Here is an 18,476-nt window from a genome sequence, read left to right on the forward strand (position 1 = left end):
GGAATGGCTAGTCCTAAGGGTCAATACACTCAAGCAAAATAAATTCTACATTAGCTGTCATTTTGTAATGAAAGTTTTCTGATACCGTAACAAACGCTTCCATCTCCACGGAAGCCAACTGAACATTCACAGAAGAAACGATTCCCAGTTCCTGGACGACAGATTGCATTGGTGTCACAGTTATGGGTACCAGTGTAGCAAGGATTCCGGTTAATGTCAGCAGAGCCATCTGAGAAGAGAGACCATATTTAATCACAACAGCCCTACCCAAGTCATAGCACTCAGCTAAAGCTCAGAAGGAGGTTGCTTGTAGAACACATGAAAGAAGGAAAGAGAATACTTTTTGCACCAGGAAGAAGAGGACTTGCAGGTGATACGCAGGACATGAATGTTGGACATGGCAACTGCACCCTGTATTCCTTGTTACTTGTGCAAAGGACTGCAGGGTTAAAAAAATAGAGAAGCTACACAAAAGTCTCTAAAGAGTAAGACTGACAATGATAATGCATCTCCCAGTCACTGCCACTAGACTCAAAATGTGATTCTTAACAGCTTGGTTTATTCATTTTAATTAGTAGAACTTTATTTTGCAACCAACAAAAGTGTCTTTTCTTGTACTCAGCCAGTGTTAATTTTCAAATTGCTTTTTTTCTGATTTTAGGGCAAACAGACAAACTTGAATAGCTCAAACAGAAAATACACTTCATAGGCTGCCTACTTTCCAGGATAGTGTCATGTTTCAAGATCAGTTATAGAAATGAGCTGTTTCAATGGCAAATTTTGTTTCACTCTTTTGCCCTTTGCTCTGACAATACAAAAAAAAATAAATCATTAATAGAGGAACTATAAATTAGGTAAATGATACACTCCATGTGTTTGGGCAGCAACAGAATTAAGGTGGCACATTGAGATTATTTCAAGCAATCAGACACAAACTCCACTGAATTTCAAGAGGAGATAATCCCTTAAATATTCTTCTCCAACTAAAGATACAAACTTTCAGAGGTCCCATTTTTCATCTTAATTGATGGACCTGGACAGGGAAGCCCCTGTCCTTCCGGGTAACTCCCAGTTACCCCTCACCCCGGGCATGACGTGCTGTGGTATGGAATACCTCCCCGGCTAGCCCGGGTCAGGTGCCCCGTCTCTGCTTCCTCACAGCTCCCCCTCCTCCCTGGCAGAGCATGAGCCTCACAGAGTCCTTGGTCAGGGTAAACATCACTTAGCAACAACCGAAAACATCGGCTTCACCAACACTGTTCTCAAACTAGAAGTCAAAACACAGCACTGCACCAGTTAACACAAAGGAAAAACATGACTGCTACTGCTGAACCCAGGACACTGACTAATGCAACAAATTAATTCAACTCATTAATACCCAACTAATGCACTCTAAAATAATATAGAAGCCTGCTCTTAATTACTCAAAAAAGAGAAAAAGAAAGATTTCCAATTCATACATACCACTGATTGGGCCAATGGAATTACTCATAGCATATCGCAGAATCTGCTCATCTCTGTTATACAAGACAAATACACCATCCACTGAGAGCTGCTGAGTAGCAGAAGTAGCATGGTGAGAGTCATCATGAATGCATTCATCAAATGAGATTGTCTGTCGCCACTGATAAGCGCCTGTGTACGTGGAAGCAACCCCATCCCTTTCTGGCTCTGTCACCGTGTACTCCCTTGTGGATGATGAGGTGATCACTGGAACATGGCAACAAAAACACTGAGCAGAACAGGAAATAAAAATAGTACACCAAATCCTATCTGTAGACTTAAGATACAGGCTGAGCAGTGTAAACCAAAATTTCAAAGTAAAGAAACTATGAAAGCGGACATATTTCTGTGCAAAGGAATAGGCACTTGACTAGGCTTACCCTGTTATCAGGTATTGCAGCTTTGATGAATGAGTCACACAATTTACCTTTACATTTCAAAAATTTAACTTTATGAGTTGCCAGGTAAAGGAAGGAAAAACTCAGAAAACTCAGAGGTTTCTTTAGATGGATCTGTAAGTGAAGGACAAGAGCCATCTCACCAGCACTAAACTACATCCACTTTTAGTTCATTGTAGGATACTGGCCTTGGATTTCAACACAGTCCTGAAGAAGATGCATGTCTGAGAGCTCTTGAATGCTTCACAAGTTTTCTACATTGTGAAAAATTGTGACCAAAACTCTTCAAAGCAAATCTGGGCTTCTGCATTCTCCCACCAACAGAAAAGCTCCTCAATACTCCACTATTCCTGGGCATTTCACAGACTGCTTTCTCTTTATTGCTCTTTGCTGCTGGCCAGCTAGCCTAGCTGTCAACACCTCAGCATCACTTTGATTTTGATGTGCTGAAATACCCATAATTTTATCCAGGAAGAGAAAAGCAAAAGAAGGGAGATTTCCCTGTATATGGTGAAATGAAGAATGGCTCTCTTACCAAATCTCAGAGTCTGGGGTAAGGAAAAGAGAGAGAGGAGGAAAGTACTGAAGAGACAACAGATGAAACTGATCAGGGAATAAAGAGCTTCCTAATTATCCGGTCAGTTGTTCAAATTGAGCTCAAATAATACTGACAAATGCATATCGCTACCACAAGGCACAGTTACTGCAATGTAGTTTACATGGTGTGTACTGGTAAATAACTGGTTTGCACACTCTCAGACAAGACCAAAGCCCACTTAATGACATTACCACAAAAAGGTACATACCAGCACAGCTCCTACTGAATTGTTGTAGACCATACAAAGAGCTTTGCAACTTGTATGACAGCCATCAGCAATGTAAAGATAAAGCCAACAAAAAGGGAAATTGAGAGTATTTTGCAAACATCTGTTCATAGACAGTTAAACAAATTTTTTCAATAAAAAGTTTTAGAAATATTTGCATTGCCCCACACAAAATCCACCTTCTTTTGGGACCTGTTCCTAAGAAGCAAAAAATCAACCTTCTGTAAATTAAAGGTTTCCAAGTATACTTGCTAAGAAGGGAATAAAATGATGTTTTCCAAATTATCTTACTGTAGGATTGTTTACTTTCTTATAATTTCACTCTTAAGGAACCTTACCAGAACTGGAAGTGTGATAGAGCTCAGTATATGGTTCTATATGGACTGATGCACCAGATGGGATCTCAGGTATTCTGCCCTCCATTTCTGTGCTGATGGTAAGGTGACCATGCTCATCAATTCCGCTGAATTTCTGCTTGATAACAAGTTTCTCATTGTTTCCAAGAAAAGTGACTTCAGTTTGACGTGTAAACTCACCACCTAAAGAAATAGTATTAGTTAAACCAGTTGATACCATATTTTGAAGCATATGCCAAATCAAAATTATACTTTCTATTCAAAGTATTGCTTCTAGTAGATAAAATATAAATAAGTCTTTTCTGCAAGCTTTGATGCAGCATAATTGCTAATGTTTTGGGTTTCTACAGAAATAACTTTAAGAGGTATAGTAAATATGACTGAATGCTGCGTGGAAACTATCTTTTCTTAAGCACTGGACACACTAAATTTCAAGTAAGCCTGAAGAAGCAGGATTTGGGTTTTTTTAAATTTAAAACAAACAAATAAAAAAGTTCCAACAAAACTATTAACAGTAGGTCTTATCCTACCAGTGAAATGTCAAAGGAGTTGTACACTTTAGAGAAAAACTCCCATTAGGAATACAGAGAGTTAAAAATAAAAAAAAAATAAAAAAAAAGAAAGAATTAAAAATCTGGTACAACTGTTTCCAAATCAAAACCAGATGAAATGTATGTTGTAACAAACTTAAAACATACCAAATCCAAGAATCCCTCCCAAAACAAACGGTTATGTGCAACTAAATTCATAGTAGAGGGCTGTAAAGTATAAAATTTTATGAAGAAACACATGTTCTTGTAGAACAGATGGGATCTACAACTTGAATTCATGTGCAAAACCAACCAGATTTGGCCTCAGATTCTGATGAAAACATGTAATTGTGAAATGGGGTTTTCCTCCAAAAAATTAACTGAATCATTTGCACCATAAAGCAATTGCTTCTGTTCAGAATTTCAGACCTTCAGGACGTCAGATATTCACTTCTCTTTTGCTCTGTTAGTACAATCAGGCAATTAACACGTCAGACCTCTTACCCTCTTGCAGATACAGGGACAGCTTTCTCCAGTAGCTCTGTAAACTCTAGTACCAAAAATCAGATCCTTTTTAATAATGAGTTTCTTGCAAAAGAAAAGACATTCTTCTTCCCAAAAGACTTATATGGTTGTGCACCAATAGTAAATTAAAAAGCCCAATATCTATACCCTCTAAACAAGAAAAATGGTGAGGTTGGTTATGAAAAATCTATTTTCAGTTCAGAATAAACATGTTTTCATCCTATATTGCTTCTAAATATACTTTTTTCTCTCAAGACAGAGGAAAGCATAGCACAGTTTTTTGAACATTATTTTAACTTAGAAATTACCAGTAATGCTGAAGCCATTTTTATATCCTTGCTGTTCCACAGCAAACATCCATCCTATGATACCTCCAATAGAGGCAAGAGGCAGCAAAGAATACCCCAAAGTCTCTGGGATTGTGCTGATAGCAGTGTAGGCACGCCCTTGGTTCATCACAACATAGGAGTGGAGATCAGTGTTCTCGAACATAATTGGAACAGGATTATTTCCTACAAAGATTCTTCCTTTGACCTTCCCATTGACTCTCTGAGGGGAACCTGGCAAATCAATACAATCCATCAGAACAAAATGACGGTTCTCACATACTTTCTAAGGAACATGTTCAGAGTGTTCACTGTGTTAAAAGATACTGATGTTGAAATAAAAGGCAAACAAACACTCACAGAATTCAAACAGGAAACTGCCCACAAGCAGTGTGTTAATTTGCTCACACATGTACATATGTGCCTGTGTGTGTGTTGTCATTATACAGATGATTATCTGGCCAAAACTGCCAGAAGAGATGCCCTCATTAACAGTTTTAACTATTAATTAACAGATAATCCTCATTAACAGTTTTGTCTGCAAGGATAACTCTGTAATGCTGGTACAGTATCTCTGACAGTAAGTGGCATACAGAAAGTTCTTTGAAGATCTCACTTCATATCAAAAGCTAATGAATGTGAATTTGTTCATTCCCTATTAGAAGGCTAATGCAATTGACCTATTATTCTAATCTATTTTATTTTTTGACTCAGTGGTCAAAAATATTGACCATTTTAAAGACTGTCAGTGTTTTACACCAATAGCTCTCTAGCACCAATACTCTCTACTGCTAGTTTTCTTCTGTATATAGTATCCTACATGCAAATTCAAATTCCATTATCACCAGATCCTTCTCTTTCTCTGGAAAATTCAGTTTCATGAACTGAAAGCTAAGTAGTAGCTTTTGCTTTCCTGTCTTATAAAGCACAAAGTCTGTAGTCAGCTATTTTGGTTGTTGAAATGTATCTATACTGTGGGTCATGTCACTGAGGATTACAAGTGTATACATAAGGAATTCTTTTATGGATTTTACACAGGAACAAAGTTTAAATGGGTATCTGACAAAAACCTGGCAGATTAGCCTATTAGTAAAGTTTAAGAGTCAGACAAAGAGGAGCCATGCTCTTTAGTTTAACAATCAAAGTAAATTTGTTCATCCTCTTTGAACTGTCCATTTCTAGAGTGAGGACCATATCAGATTATAACACATTGGACTTTCATCACTAATTCTAGCAAAAAAAAAACCAAAAACACCCCCCAAAAAAAACAAAAAAAAAGCCAAAACACCAGATATTACTCTATTAAATGGTGCCAATAACAGAAGAGTTTATTTTAGGCTGTCAATTATATGCATCAGGCATTTTAACATGACTTTCTAGAAATAATAATCTGCTTCATTCAAAAAACCCACACCATTTTAGAAAGTGTAGCTCACTTCCTAAGATATCTTTCAATACATCTCAGTGATAAGTCCTTCAAAGCATATGTAACCACGTCTTCTCTTGTACTGAACAGGTCACTTCACTCAAGAATGCCGTGTGTGATTGCTGCTTATGCACCTCATTTTCAAAAATGTTACCTTCTGCTATGCACTGTCTGCCATTTCCTTTGTAACCAGCAATACAACTGCAACAAAACCCGTTGGGATAATCTTTGCAGATGGCATGAACAGAGCACTGGTGGCGGTTGTTAGCACAGGTCTGTTGAACATCTGTATTGTAGCGAAACACTGTAGAAAAAAAACCCAGACACTTATACTTCATGTAATTACTTTAGTGCTCACATATACCTGCTTTAGTTTAAATTCTCTCTAGACTAACTTGATTAGGGTTTTTTTTCATTTTCTCTGAAAGGAAAACAAACAATTGAAATTGATTTTTGTTAACCTCGCAATATGCAAGTAACATTCTACTGTTTTGAAGAAAACATCAGGGCTTCCAGGTGTTAGAAAACCATTTAATTCTGTTGACTTCAGCCAATATGTTGAATTGTCTTCGTGAAATTAAAACACACAATTTTAACCTGCCCTCATTTCCAAAACAAGGCAAAAAGGAGAATTTCCAACCTCAAAATAAAACACATCAGTACGGTACCCAGGACCGTGCACCAGCTGATGCACCCTGTAATCCTAACTGCTTTACCCTTTCATTTCATGGAGAAAACAATTCTCACATCTGCTTCAAGAAACAAGTAACATCTGGACAGTCAGTCACACAGTTTTGACTTTTCTATAAACACCTGCTCAGAGGTTAGAATTGCTAATCCCACCCTGTAAAACTTGAGGCCATGAAACCCTAGCAAACATTTTTTACAAGAGTTACTATTCCTAACCTTTATTAAATAACCTGTATTCAGTAACACATCTGTGAAAGGAGAAAAAAAAAAAGCTAGATTTCAGTAGAACTGATCTACTAATTCTTACCAGAAGCAGCCACTTAATGCAGCTGTTTAAGTTAAGATCATACTTTTAACAGTAGTCCTGGGCAAAAGAGATGGAGAAATCAGTTCTCACTAAGAATGTGTCATCTTTAGGAATATGATATCTCTGTAGGAGGAATCTTTCCTTCAGAGGGATTCAGATTCCACAGACACGCTGTAAATGCGCTGTCCTGTGAGCTTGACAGGGAAACTAGTTTACCAGACTGGCAACATTTGAGTCTAAGATGACATCCAAGTTAAGTAGCTTGATGAATAACACAAACTTATTAAACATGTCTAGATTTTCAGATATGAAGGTAGTGAGAAGGAAATGGATTATTTCTTTAGTACTTCAATTTTTTTGCATGTCGCTGTGTTTTCACAGCCTATACATCTCGGAAGGACCCAAGCAGTACAAAAGACCTTACCTATACCAGTTTCATCAAATTCTTCCACATCTATGACTTGGGGTTGCTGTGGGGGAAACTGCTGGACCTGGAACAGGCGAGGTGGGGCTTTTGCTGTTGGGAAGTCTTGATGACTGTAAAAAGACTCAGTTGAAGGTGTTCTAGTTACATCTTGGTATGAAGTCAGATAGTCTTCTTCAGCCAGCTGAGGAACACTATATGTAACGTAGTGCTGATCCTCCTCTGTGCTATCCGTACTACTGGTGACATACTGCTGTTGTATTTCAGTGGAGCCATAATCTGACATAAATGGTTTTGAAGTCAAGTCCTGGTCTTGTTCATTGGACTCTAGGCTCTCCAAAATGTTGCTTATCTTGGCAGGCACAATACTGTCAGATGAACTACTAATCTTGAACACCCAGACTCCTCTCCTTCCAGCATTGCTGCTTCTATCAAAGATAAGCACACACCAAATCAAAATGATCAAGTACAAGCTGTGTGGTATTTCTAGCCTACACAAAATGCTATCCTTCACTGACAAGTATCAGGATGAAACTGTTGAATTATTTTATCCACATATTTATCTACACTTTATCTACAGGTACAGTTTATTCAGCTATAAAAATCCCTGACAGTTTGGATGGCATCTTTTTCTCCACACCCAGAGATCACTTCCTTAGAATTTCTAGTCTTCTTGTCTCCGAAGTGATGGGAATAAAAGGAGACAGTTGGGCCACAGAGATCTTGCTAACACTTACTAGAACTTCTTAACTCATTCCCTTTCCTTCTTGTTCACCCTTTCTTTCAAGAGAGAAGACTGTCCAGGATAGACTAGGAAAGTTAAAGTCTAAGTGGTCTTATTTATAGAAGGGATAACTAAAGAGTAGTTCCTGCCACTGACAATGGAACCATGGACTTTCAACAAATTAGAACAAAGTCCTCATATTTCCCATGAGGGTGGATATTTATCAATGACAGCCTTTGCAATTTCTCATGCAATGACTAATGGGATCTTATTGTTTCTCATTGGCTCATACTACAATTAAGAAAAATATGGAACTCCTCGATGTTTTCTTAAGGAGTTTAAACAAACAAACAAAAAAAGCATACTTGTGCAGGTTTCTAATGCTGTCTTCATCATTAGCAATGACATTGTAGGATCCTGGCTTTTCCCAGAAGTAGTAGTTTGTAGAGGCTTGACTAAAGCCAACCATAGCAGGAATCTTTTTATCATCTTTCTTGGAGTATGTGCTATAGAACTGCAAACTGTCTTCTGGATAAAGGAAAATAGCATAGGAACTGGAGTCAGAAGAGGCTAAAGCAGCCTGGAATGTGTTTCTCTGTGGAGGGGGGGAAAAAAAAAGGAAAAAAGGAAAAGCATCCATTTACTTATGAAAAAATAGTCATGATTGACAATGGAATAACTTATTTTTAAATACTAAGTCAAAATCAGAATTTCCATCACACATAATGCATCACGTTCTTCCTAGGAGAAATAAGTATTACACATGCTTAAGTTTTGCTAAGGCAGTTTTAGCTTTAGTATGCATAAACACTAAAAAAAAAAAAAAAGCATTATCAAAGGTAAGTTAAATCTGTTAAAACATAGCCAGAGAGGCTGCCTAAAACACAACAATTCCAAGTTCTATAGCTTGCATAGTATTCTATATCACCTCCTTAAAATAAAGGGAGTGATGTGCTAGACTAAAGAGAAAAGTTCTGTAAACAGAATATTTAAAGAAGAGTTCAAGTTTCATGCTGCTGAAAATACCTTGTCTTGGAACCATCAAGACAGCACCTCAGGCATCAGTTATTTTCTGCTACCTGAGTGCAGGGCCATTGCTATAAACACAATGGTTGTGCCTAACTCGACAAAATAAGGTTTTCTAAGTTGTGATAATGTTCTCAACTTTAAACACTCTGAGCAGAGTCATCAGATGGGATAATTATAGTACATAAAGTGACATGTTTTTTTCAGGATAGTACCTAACATGGTTTTAAAAGGGAAAACTGGTTGCATGTATTAAAAAAAAAAAAACAAAAAAACAAAGCAACCTCAAACTGCTTCTTCATTCAGTACTAGCTACAAAGCATTTCTGTAAATGCAGTGTCACTTGTCCAAAAGAGTGCCACAGTTTCAAATTCCTATTAGTCCACATAGTTAAAGAGTTTGATGTCAAAAAGATGTAAGAGTCTATTAAAAAATGCAAACTGACTGCATTAAATTGCACAGATGGAGGGCAGGATATCCTACGATTTCAGTTATTCCCAAACAAACTTAACATTGAGAGTAAGAGTTGTCAGGGAATACAAAGAAGTCAGCTATGTAGATTCAAGGATTTTCTTTTGAATAAATACAATACTCTAAATTAAAAATGAAGTAAAAATTCTAGAAACTCCTATTTTGCTACAGTTTTTTCAACAATAAAATACATTCTGAACTGTACAAGATTCCTTTAAACACAAAGGAATTCAAGCCATCAAGACAACAGCTTATGGTGTTCAGCTGACCATGTGTCCAACATGTCTTAAAACTCACCTTTTCTTCCAAAGCATGATCTTCTCTCAATGCCAGATAGGGAGCCACAAGCTTCCAGGTAACAATGACAACACTGCTGGGATCAAAAGTAGTCTCAGGAAAACCTCTTTTGATATAGTCTGATGCAAGTTGCAAGACATCCGAGGATGAATCTTCTCGGTAATACACATTTCCACGTTCATCTGTTGTGTCCAGGTCAGCCATAAAAGGAGCAATAGCCCCAAAACTGATTGGAAATTGACCGAGATATTTTTCTTCACTTGAAGGTTGATTCACTGCAATAATCCCATTAGTGGTAATCTAATAAAAAAGGTGGAAATTATAAAATAGATACTGTTCATATGGCTGTCTCCCACACCTATGTGTTTTAAATCACAATATTTTGATTGCATTTCCAAAAGAAATTGAGTCAAAAGTCAATCTTGTACTTGAAAAGTAACAGAATTTTTTCAAGTTTGGTTTTTTTTTTTTTATCCTATTTTGTCAGGAGTCCTGGGATTTCACTTGCCCAAACCCAGATGCCTACTTTACAGGTAGACCAACCTTTTTTCCTTAGATAAAGATTTTAGTTATTTAAAGGTCAGACACTTATTGCCTCTCCTAACAAAGGTTTACAACACCACCACATTTCACAAGTTTCCAAGTCTTTCTCAGGATGAGACCCAGCACAAACCCTCTCTGAGTCTGTCAAGAATTGTTTACAGACAAGTGTCAGCATCACTGGGCATGGAAAGGACAAAGCAAGTATTTGCAACAGCTACTTTTTTGGTTAACCAGCTAGCTAGATTCTTATCTGGTGTAAAGCAACGTAGACTACAGAGATGCTCTATCAGAGTAATAGCATACCCTCTGGGAATCTGGACTTCTACCATGAAGGCAGAGGAGAACACTCAGTCTGGACAGTTTAGAAAGCTGTCTGTTTCTGAGAAAGTCTGACGCCCATAAAAACAAACCACAAATGGGCAGGGGGAGGAGAAACTGAAGAGCCTTGTCTTGTCCCACACAGCAGGCCATGTCATTCCCACGAAAACCTCATTAGGAAGTCAGGATGCAAGTGGGTCAGCTGAGCTTTCACTGCTACTACAGCACTGCCTCAGAAGCTGATATAACTTCTGAGCAAAGAACTAATTTATACATAGATGCTTACCCAAAAAAACCTGTTCCACACTTAAGTGCTGTAATAGTTTAGGTGAAAGTCTTCTGGGAAGATGTACAGATTTCCATTTGTCTGGCCAGGACTGCTTTAATCGTCATTTCAACCATCCTTCTTGGAACTTCTCTGCTACCATGCAAGGTTGATTGCAACAAGCTGCTGCTCACTCTTAAGACGTACTGTGAGCTCAGCTCCTATACCAGAGGCTATAGAGGCTAGGAGACAGGCTTTCTACAGCAGATACAGGCTACCCTATAAATTTCCTTATAGTTGAGTGCCCTGACACTGTCCTGTGGCAAACTGGCCCTATTACTTGGGGGAGGAAAAGGAGAGGAAAGACAACACACAGGGGACAGACAACGTACAACACCACAGTAACATATATAAGTGAAATCTTGGTATGAAAATGCATATATACTGACTCAGTGAGATTTAGCTGGTCTGTGAGATGATGACTTGCAGCCAACCACCTGACTAAAAATAACATACATACAGGTAGATGCTGGGGCCTGTCCAAGCATGACAGCTGAAATCCCTTGGCAAACCAGAGCTCACTCTCACAGCCATAGAAGCAGCAAGCAAGACTACAGGTGTCAGGCCTCGAGGCAGCACACAAACTGCTCACACACAAGACCTGGGCCCTTCTTCCAGACATGTATGACACTGTACGGATCAGGCACTTAGAAAAGTATTCTCAGTGCTTGACTACCAAATAACAGGGCATACCTGACTACCTACAGGCAGCCAGGCACTCACCATTCTAGAGCTGCTGCCACACACACATGACTCAGAAAGAGATGGAGGTCCTAAACCCGGCACCATAAGGAATGAAACTAAACTGCAATTTCCCACAGGTTTATCTGACTCACAGGGATTCTTGGGAGTCCAAGAAGAACAAACTACTGCTGAATCTTCTCACACGGTCAAGAAGTTTATGACACTACACAACCTTTATTAGTGCTTGGAAAAGGGTCAGAATGGCCACTGTGACTCAGGCTGCAAGACCTTCTAGCCCAGTAGCCTGTCCCCAGGTCTATCTGCTACTTACAGATGCAGCAGAACAAGAGAAGGACATGTGCTCACAGCCCAGAAAGCCAACCATATCCTGGGCTGCATCAAGAGGAGTGTGACCAGCAGGTCAAAGGAGGTGATCCTGCCCCCTACTCTGCTCTCATGACACCTGACTTGGAGTATTGTGTGCAGTTCTGGTGTCCTCAACATAAAAAGGACATGGAACTGTTGGAGCAAGCCCAAAGGAGGGCCACGAGGATAATCAGGGGACTGGAGCACCTCCTGTATGAAGACGGGCTGAGAAAGTTGGGGCTGTTCAGCCTGGAGAAGAGAAGGCTGTGTGGAGACCTCATAGCAGCCTTCTGGTATCTGAAGGGGGCCTATAGGGATGCTGGGGCGGGACTCCTCATTAAGGACTGTAGTGATAGGACAAGGGGTAATGGGTTAAAACTTGAACAGGGGAAGTTTAGACTGGATATAAGGAAGAAGTTCTTTACTATAAATGGTGAAGCACTGGAATGGGTTGTCCAGGGAAGTTATGAATGCTCCATTCCTGGCGGTGTTCAAGGCAGGGATGGACAGAGCCTTGGGTGACATGGTTTAGTGTCAGGTGTCCCTGCCCATGGCAGGGGTTTGGAACCTGATGATCTTAAGGTCCTTTCCAGCCCTAACTATTCAGCTCACTGGATTCCCTGTGGTTTGACTGGTCATCCTCAGTGGATCTCCTTCATATACTTACTAACTCTTCTCATAATCTTCATATTTTTCTTTCCCTTTTCATTTGGAAAGAAGGAGGCCACTACTACATATATTCTTCAAGACAGAGAAAAACTGTGGGCTGTGCAAACATGTCAAGGATGTTGACTACATGTGTCTTGGCAATAGCCTTTAAAATTCGGACCACCCTCACTACTACTACATATAGCAAACAAAAAAAAGGATCTAGTACAGAAACTCATGCTACAGATCACCCCTTCATATGCAACACACACCTATATCTTGGAACACTTACCCTTTGGCTACCCATCGGGTCAGAGAATGCCCCCTGCCACAGGCAAGTGGTCAATCAGCTTGGTGCATAACTGGGCAATGGTTAGCATGAACCATTAGCTAAGCTTTGCATACAGTTCACATGGTATATCAGACTACTTTAAAAATGGCTTGATATATGATTACTACATTCTCTGCGGACGTATAATTTCATTACCTGCTACAGTGAAAAATACTAAAAACATCAAGGTCATGTTAAAAAAAGGAAGTTGGCTTTATGGATGAACAGCATATCTAAGATATATAAGCAGTACATAATCTGCATAAGCATGATGGGAGCACAGCTCATGTTAGAAAGTGAGAGAAGCAGCTGAGCATTGTGATTGGTTTTCCTCTAATCATTTGTGACTAAACAGTAGCCACAGATCCTAAGGTGAACTGTGAATTTCTGGAATACAGAACTAAAAAGACTGGGTTTCTCCAGTCTAGACCCTGCAATTGCAGGCAGACATGCATCAGAGAGCTAGTCCAGATAGGTTCCCAAAACTCTATGACATGATAGAAAATGCCTCAAAACCCTGTAAAGCAAAGCTGAAACCCTACTATACTGTTAAACTATACCACTGGAAAGCAGTAGGGAAGACAGGGGCTGGGGGGGGATAGGGGGAAGGGGGGTGGGGGGACATAACAGTCTACTTGCCAAGACCTTTTAGCAAGGAGATGCACTCCACTTTTAAAGTAATATATTTATGAGTAAATTAGAAGTTCTTCCCTTCCTTCTCCTTGCTTACACGTTTTGTACACAAGCACCCCTACTCCCACTCCAATTTCTCTTGTGAGAGATGACTGATGTTTGAAGTATTTTAAACAAATTCCATGCTCTCCATCAGATTTGGTGTGTGCAGACTTTGTGGCTTCATGATCCCCCATTTATGGCAGAGATTAAAATAACATTAAGAGAAAACACAGTCAGTACTAGTTAATACTACTGAACAAAGTAGAGAGCAGAAGAAATGACCCAACATTTGGCCCTTCTCTTTTCACCTATCAGGGGCATGCTTCTGAATACTCATTTCCTATCTTGCTAAAAACTTAAATGCAACAAGCATTTTCATTAAGAAAATGCAAAACCGCCAACCCCATTTTCATTTGTTTGTAATTCATAAATGAGGCAGTTCACTTTTAAATGTGAAGGGAATGCTTGGTTGCAAGTACTCAATCACCCAGAAAACATTTGCAAGCCATTAAATGAAAATACACACACAAACTGCTCACTTTGAAAAGGGATTTTTAGTGTAGAGAAAGAACATCCATTATTACTGAAAAAAAAAGTGCTTTTAGTTTTCAGATTTAACAATACATTTATTTTGACAGAGATGGTGAATAGTATGATTTAACTTTACCATGTTCCTTTTAAGGACACACAGGTTAAAATGTGAAGCCCAAAATAAAGATAAGTAACTCAGGGTAAGTAACTGGTTTCATTAAAGTATCATTCCTGTCAAAAGAGAAGAGGAAGGGGGCGTTGTCTAAAGACCAGCTGTACGGTGCATCTTTCCTTTTAGGGTATTATACTATGTAACTTGACAAGAACTAACACAGATATATTTTTAGCATGTTAAACTTCTGGATTACACGCATAGTTAACATACATTCGTTGTTTGTAGCAGAACAAATCACCCACTATGACAGGTCAACCTTGAAAAACCAAGCGAGAACCAAGGAACAAAGTACTTCAATTGAAAAAAAAAAGAGTATCTGTGTGTGTATAATAGTAACTAAAGTTTCAAACAAATGAGGTACTTCCCCTATTCAATGACTAGGCATTTTGAGGACTCGAGTATTTCTGCATAAGAGAGTTTAGAAAAGATGTCATTTATTTGTATAATGGAGTGCCAGTGGACTTAAAGCAGAAAAAAAAAAAAAATCTTTCTAATGCAAACATGACAAACTCTTAATTTAGGAAGTTAGTAAAGGTACTGAGCAAAAAATTGATCCAAGCTCGTCTTAAAGGACTCTGATTCTTCCCTAAAAGGAAGTTATCCCTAATCCTTTAACTTTTCCACACCAGTGAGCCCTAGTGTAAACTGCTAAAAGCTTAATAAAAGCATGCTATTAAAACAAATAGATCAGTATGGGTTACTGATACAATTCAGCGCTATAAATCTTACCTAGGAAAACACCATCTCAAAGATCATAGTATGTCAAAGTCTGTTTTCACTTATATTAAATAAAAGTTTTGTTGCCAAGAATTTTATGACAAGTTGACATTAAACAATCATTCCTTGGAATTCCTTGCATTTCTATTCATGTGTAGAGCTAACTCAAACAACTCAGCTTCTCAAATGCTGGGGTGGGGGGGGGGGAATAGAGAACGCACACAGATTTGCAACTGACTGAAGGCAAAAATCGCAAAAATCAAGCACTGGAAAATTAAGATAAGCTTATCACATTATCCTGATGAGCTATACAGAAAGATGTATTACATGACAACTCAAAATCTGATTCAGGAACTCCTTTATGTATTATAATGTGTCTCTATCAACACATCAGTGATATCAGCTTGATAATATTTACTATTAACTAGCAATACTGTGGTAAATTCTGCTTACTGAATAACATCAGAGAGCTTAATAAGTACTCACTGCCAATATACAGTAAAGTTGTGTACTGTGAAAGAGCAGTTAAGACTGCTCAATACATTTCCTTAACAGGTATGCTGAGACCCAGCACCTCCTTTTCCTATCCCCATATAGTTTGTACTGTTCTGTTTTGCAATACTTGTGACAGATGAAATGCAAGATAAAAAGACTCTGTATACTATGGAGACTAATACTAAAATACCTTTCATTATCAGATTTCGTATTAAAAATCACCCTTACTTCTTACTGAGTAATCATGCTGAAGAGAGCCCTAAAAGTGATTCTGGAACACAGCCTCTATACAGGTATTCCTTCAGACAAACACTAACTAGAACTGTTCCTGTTTTATGGCACAGGCAAGTAACAAGATCATTAAACTAAAGAAACCTAGTGTGGTTAGCCGATTTACTGCTCTTTGAAATCACTGTCCCCTTTCTGTCACTTATCTGCCACATTACTGGTTATCTTTTCTTCTCAGTGACAGGATACAGAGACTGCTATCTTTCAAGAATATGCCTGTACTTCAAAAAGTGTGGTTTTTACTTCTGCTGGCTAATCAGTGACCAACTTAGAGTATGGAAGACAAGACAATGAACTAAGGGTCACACCAAAGTCTGAACTCCACTTAATACTTGTGAATTACTTGGTCTTCACTGGCTGGCAGTGAAGACATCCATTTTCCACACAGACATAACTCGAATCCCTCAAAATTCTGGATTTTGGATGTAATTCCAGGATTTATATAGGAACAGGCAGGGTGGAAAATGAAAGAATATAACTTAAGTGGCAGCATGTTAAATCTTTGGTGAATGCCCATAAAACTGACTCAAGTACCTGGGAACTACATCACATTTTGAATAACTGTGACCAAATGAAGGCCTAGTTTTCCAAGTGTTTCCATGTAGATAAGTCCCCAGAGTCTCATGACATTGCATCAGTCCTCCAGACTGACGATGCCTAAAGCATGTTGTTTTTTTCAGACAGCAAGGTGGGTTTTAACTTGACCAGATAAACACACACTGGGCCTTCTTTACTAAGATCAGTCAGTACTCTTGCAGTATTTTGAAAACGTCCTGCCATTATAAACTTTTTTTTTCCCCCTAGCTACTTTTGACCAGCTTTGTTTCAGACAATCTGTTTTCAATCCCACCTTCACATACTAAATGTCTGCCATTAGCTATAAACATGCACACGCACCTCTGGGATGCGGATCCTGCTATAAGGCACGCACACATAGCTGAGCTCTGCCTGCAGCTCAAAGCCTGCAATTGCTCTGGGTGTGGATTTCCCCACCCCAAAGACCATTGAGCAATGAACATCTGAGAGTGCCCAAGATATTAATGGGCAGAAAGCACTCAGTGCTCAGAGGTGCTAATCTTGGATATATCGGGCTGCTGGTTAGAAATTCACGGTTTCAGTTTGTGACTTTGGCACGCTGAAGCACACAAAACATAGACCACGACGAGCATGTTCCTTAACTGGATGTGCACCCTATGAGGGAGCACAAAAAACGCCTGGGGATGGTGCTCACTCTGGACAACCGGTTACATTCTATTCTCTTACTGACTGTTCTATCGCCTTCCAGTACAGGCTGCCATGCACTGCAAAGAATCAGCAACAACCACACTGCGAGAACTAACACGGCCCTGATACCTAACGGAACACAGATGGAACAGTGAAGCTGTTTGGACCGATAACTGATCACGGAGCTCACACAACCGACGTGAAACCCAACAAGTACGATCAACCCCAAACCAGGCAACATCACGGCAAGAAGGGACAAGCCCCCCGGGGAGACCCCAACGCCTTCCCACCCCTCCGGCAGCCGGAGAGGGGCCCCGTGCCCTCTCGGTCCCACACTCACGTAGAGGGAGCGGACGGCAGCACCGTAGAACCGCAGCGGCGTGCTCAGCTCCAGCGCCGTCGACCGCACATCGTCCCCGTGCGCCAGCGCGGCATCGCCGCGCTCCTCGCCATGGGGCAGCAGCACCAGGCACTCTGAGGGCCGCGCCAGCTGCAACGCCAGGGCCAGCAGCGCCCAGCGCGGGCAGCTCCGCACAGTGCGCATCCCGTCGAATCCGGGAGCAGCGGCGCCGTCCCGCCGATATAAGAGCGAGAGGCCGGGCCTGGCCGGCTCCGCGGCCAATGGCTGCGCTGGGGACGAGGGGCTGGCAGGATTCATACGCCTCCCGCCCCCGTCCCCCCCCCGTCCCCCGTCCCCCGTCCAGAGCGACCCGGACCCAGCTTCGCCCGCCACTGCGACCCCGGGGTCTACTCCCACAGCCCGGGGCGGGACGTAGTGGCATTAGCTCCGGCACGGAGGGGCTGTCTCCGGGGGTCGCTGGGTGGTGAGGCTCAGCCGCTATCGGGATCAGAGCGTGCCGCTTGAGGGGTGAGGAACTCGGGAAGCTAAGTGAGTGCGGGGACGTAGGAGTTCGAGAGTTGCTTTCAAAGCTGTGGCTCTTCTCCCAGGACCGCTGCGGTTTCGGAGTTAGGGAAATGCAGACTCCAAGTTACTTCAGCAGCTGCAGGATCTTCCACCAGTGCGGCAACAGCTAACGCGCAAAGTACCAAAATCGATGTGGAACAAACGTATGAGCCCCTCTGCTGTATTCTGAAATCATTTTGATGCCAGCTGCTTATTATGGCGGTGGAAAACTAAGAAATACACTGAAATGTATTTCATAAATTAGTATCATCAATGACAGGCGTGCACTTAGTTGTAAACAAAAAAAAAAATCTGTAAATGAAAACTCACTGTTGACATGAGATACACAGAAAAGAAATACTGGATATCTACATATGTTCTTTCTGACTATGTCTTCTTAGTTTATAGCTTAGTAAAACTCTGAA

At 40.3% G+C, this 18,476-nt stretch overlaps 1 protein-coding gene across 1 annotated transcript in view; it reads right to left on the bottom strand.

Moving 5' to 3' along the window:
- NID1 (nidogen 1) overlaps positions 1-17,691 on the bottom strand; it is a 44,834-nt gene extending 27,143 nt beyond the window's left edge. The window contains exons 1-9 of the mRNA XM_057414485.1: positions 17,488-17,691; positions 9,828-10,127; positions 8,399-8,628; positions 7,310-7,737; positions 6,043-6,192; positions 4,445-4,696; positions 3,064-3,264; positions 1,465-1,710; positions 86-229 (exon numbers count right to left, since the gene is read on the bottom strand). Of these exons, the coding sequence (XP_057270468.1) occupies positions 86-229; positions 1,465-1,710; positions 3,064-3,264; positions 4,445-4,696; positions 6,043-6,192; positions 7,310-7,737; positions 8,399-8,628; positions 9,828-10,127; positions 17,488-17,691 (2,155 nt within the window). The remainder of the gene's footprint in view (positions 1-85; positions 230-1,464; positions 1,711-3,063; positions 3,265-4,444; positions 4,697-6,042; positions 6,193-7,309; positions 7,738-8,398; positions 8,629-9,827; positions 10,128-17,487) is intronic.
- Between the last annotated feature and the right edge of the window lie 785 nt (positions 17,692-18,476).

This window comes from Pezoporus wallicus, unplaced genomic scaffold (genome assembly GCF_028554395.1).
Source record: "Pezoporus wallicus isolate ANWC-B61680 ecotype Strahan unplaced genomic scaffold, APGP_CSIRO_Pwel_v1 contig_8042, whole genome shotgun sequence".
NCBI lineage: Eukaryota > Metazoa > Chordata > Aves > Psittaciformes > Psittacidae > Pezoporus > Pezoporus wallicus.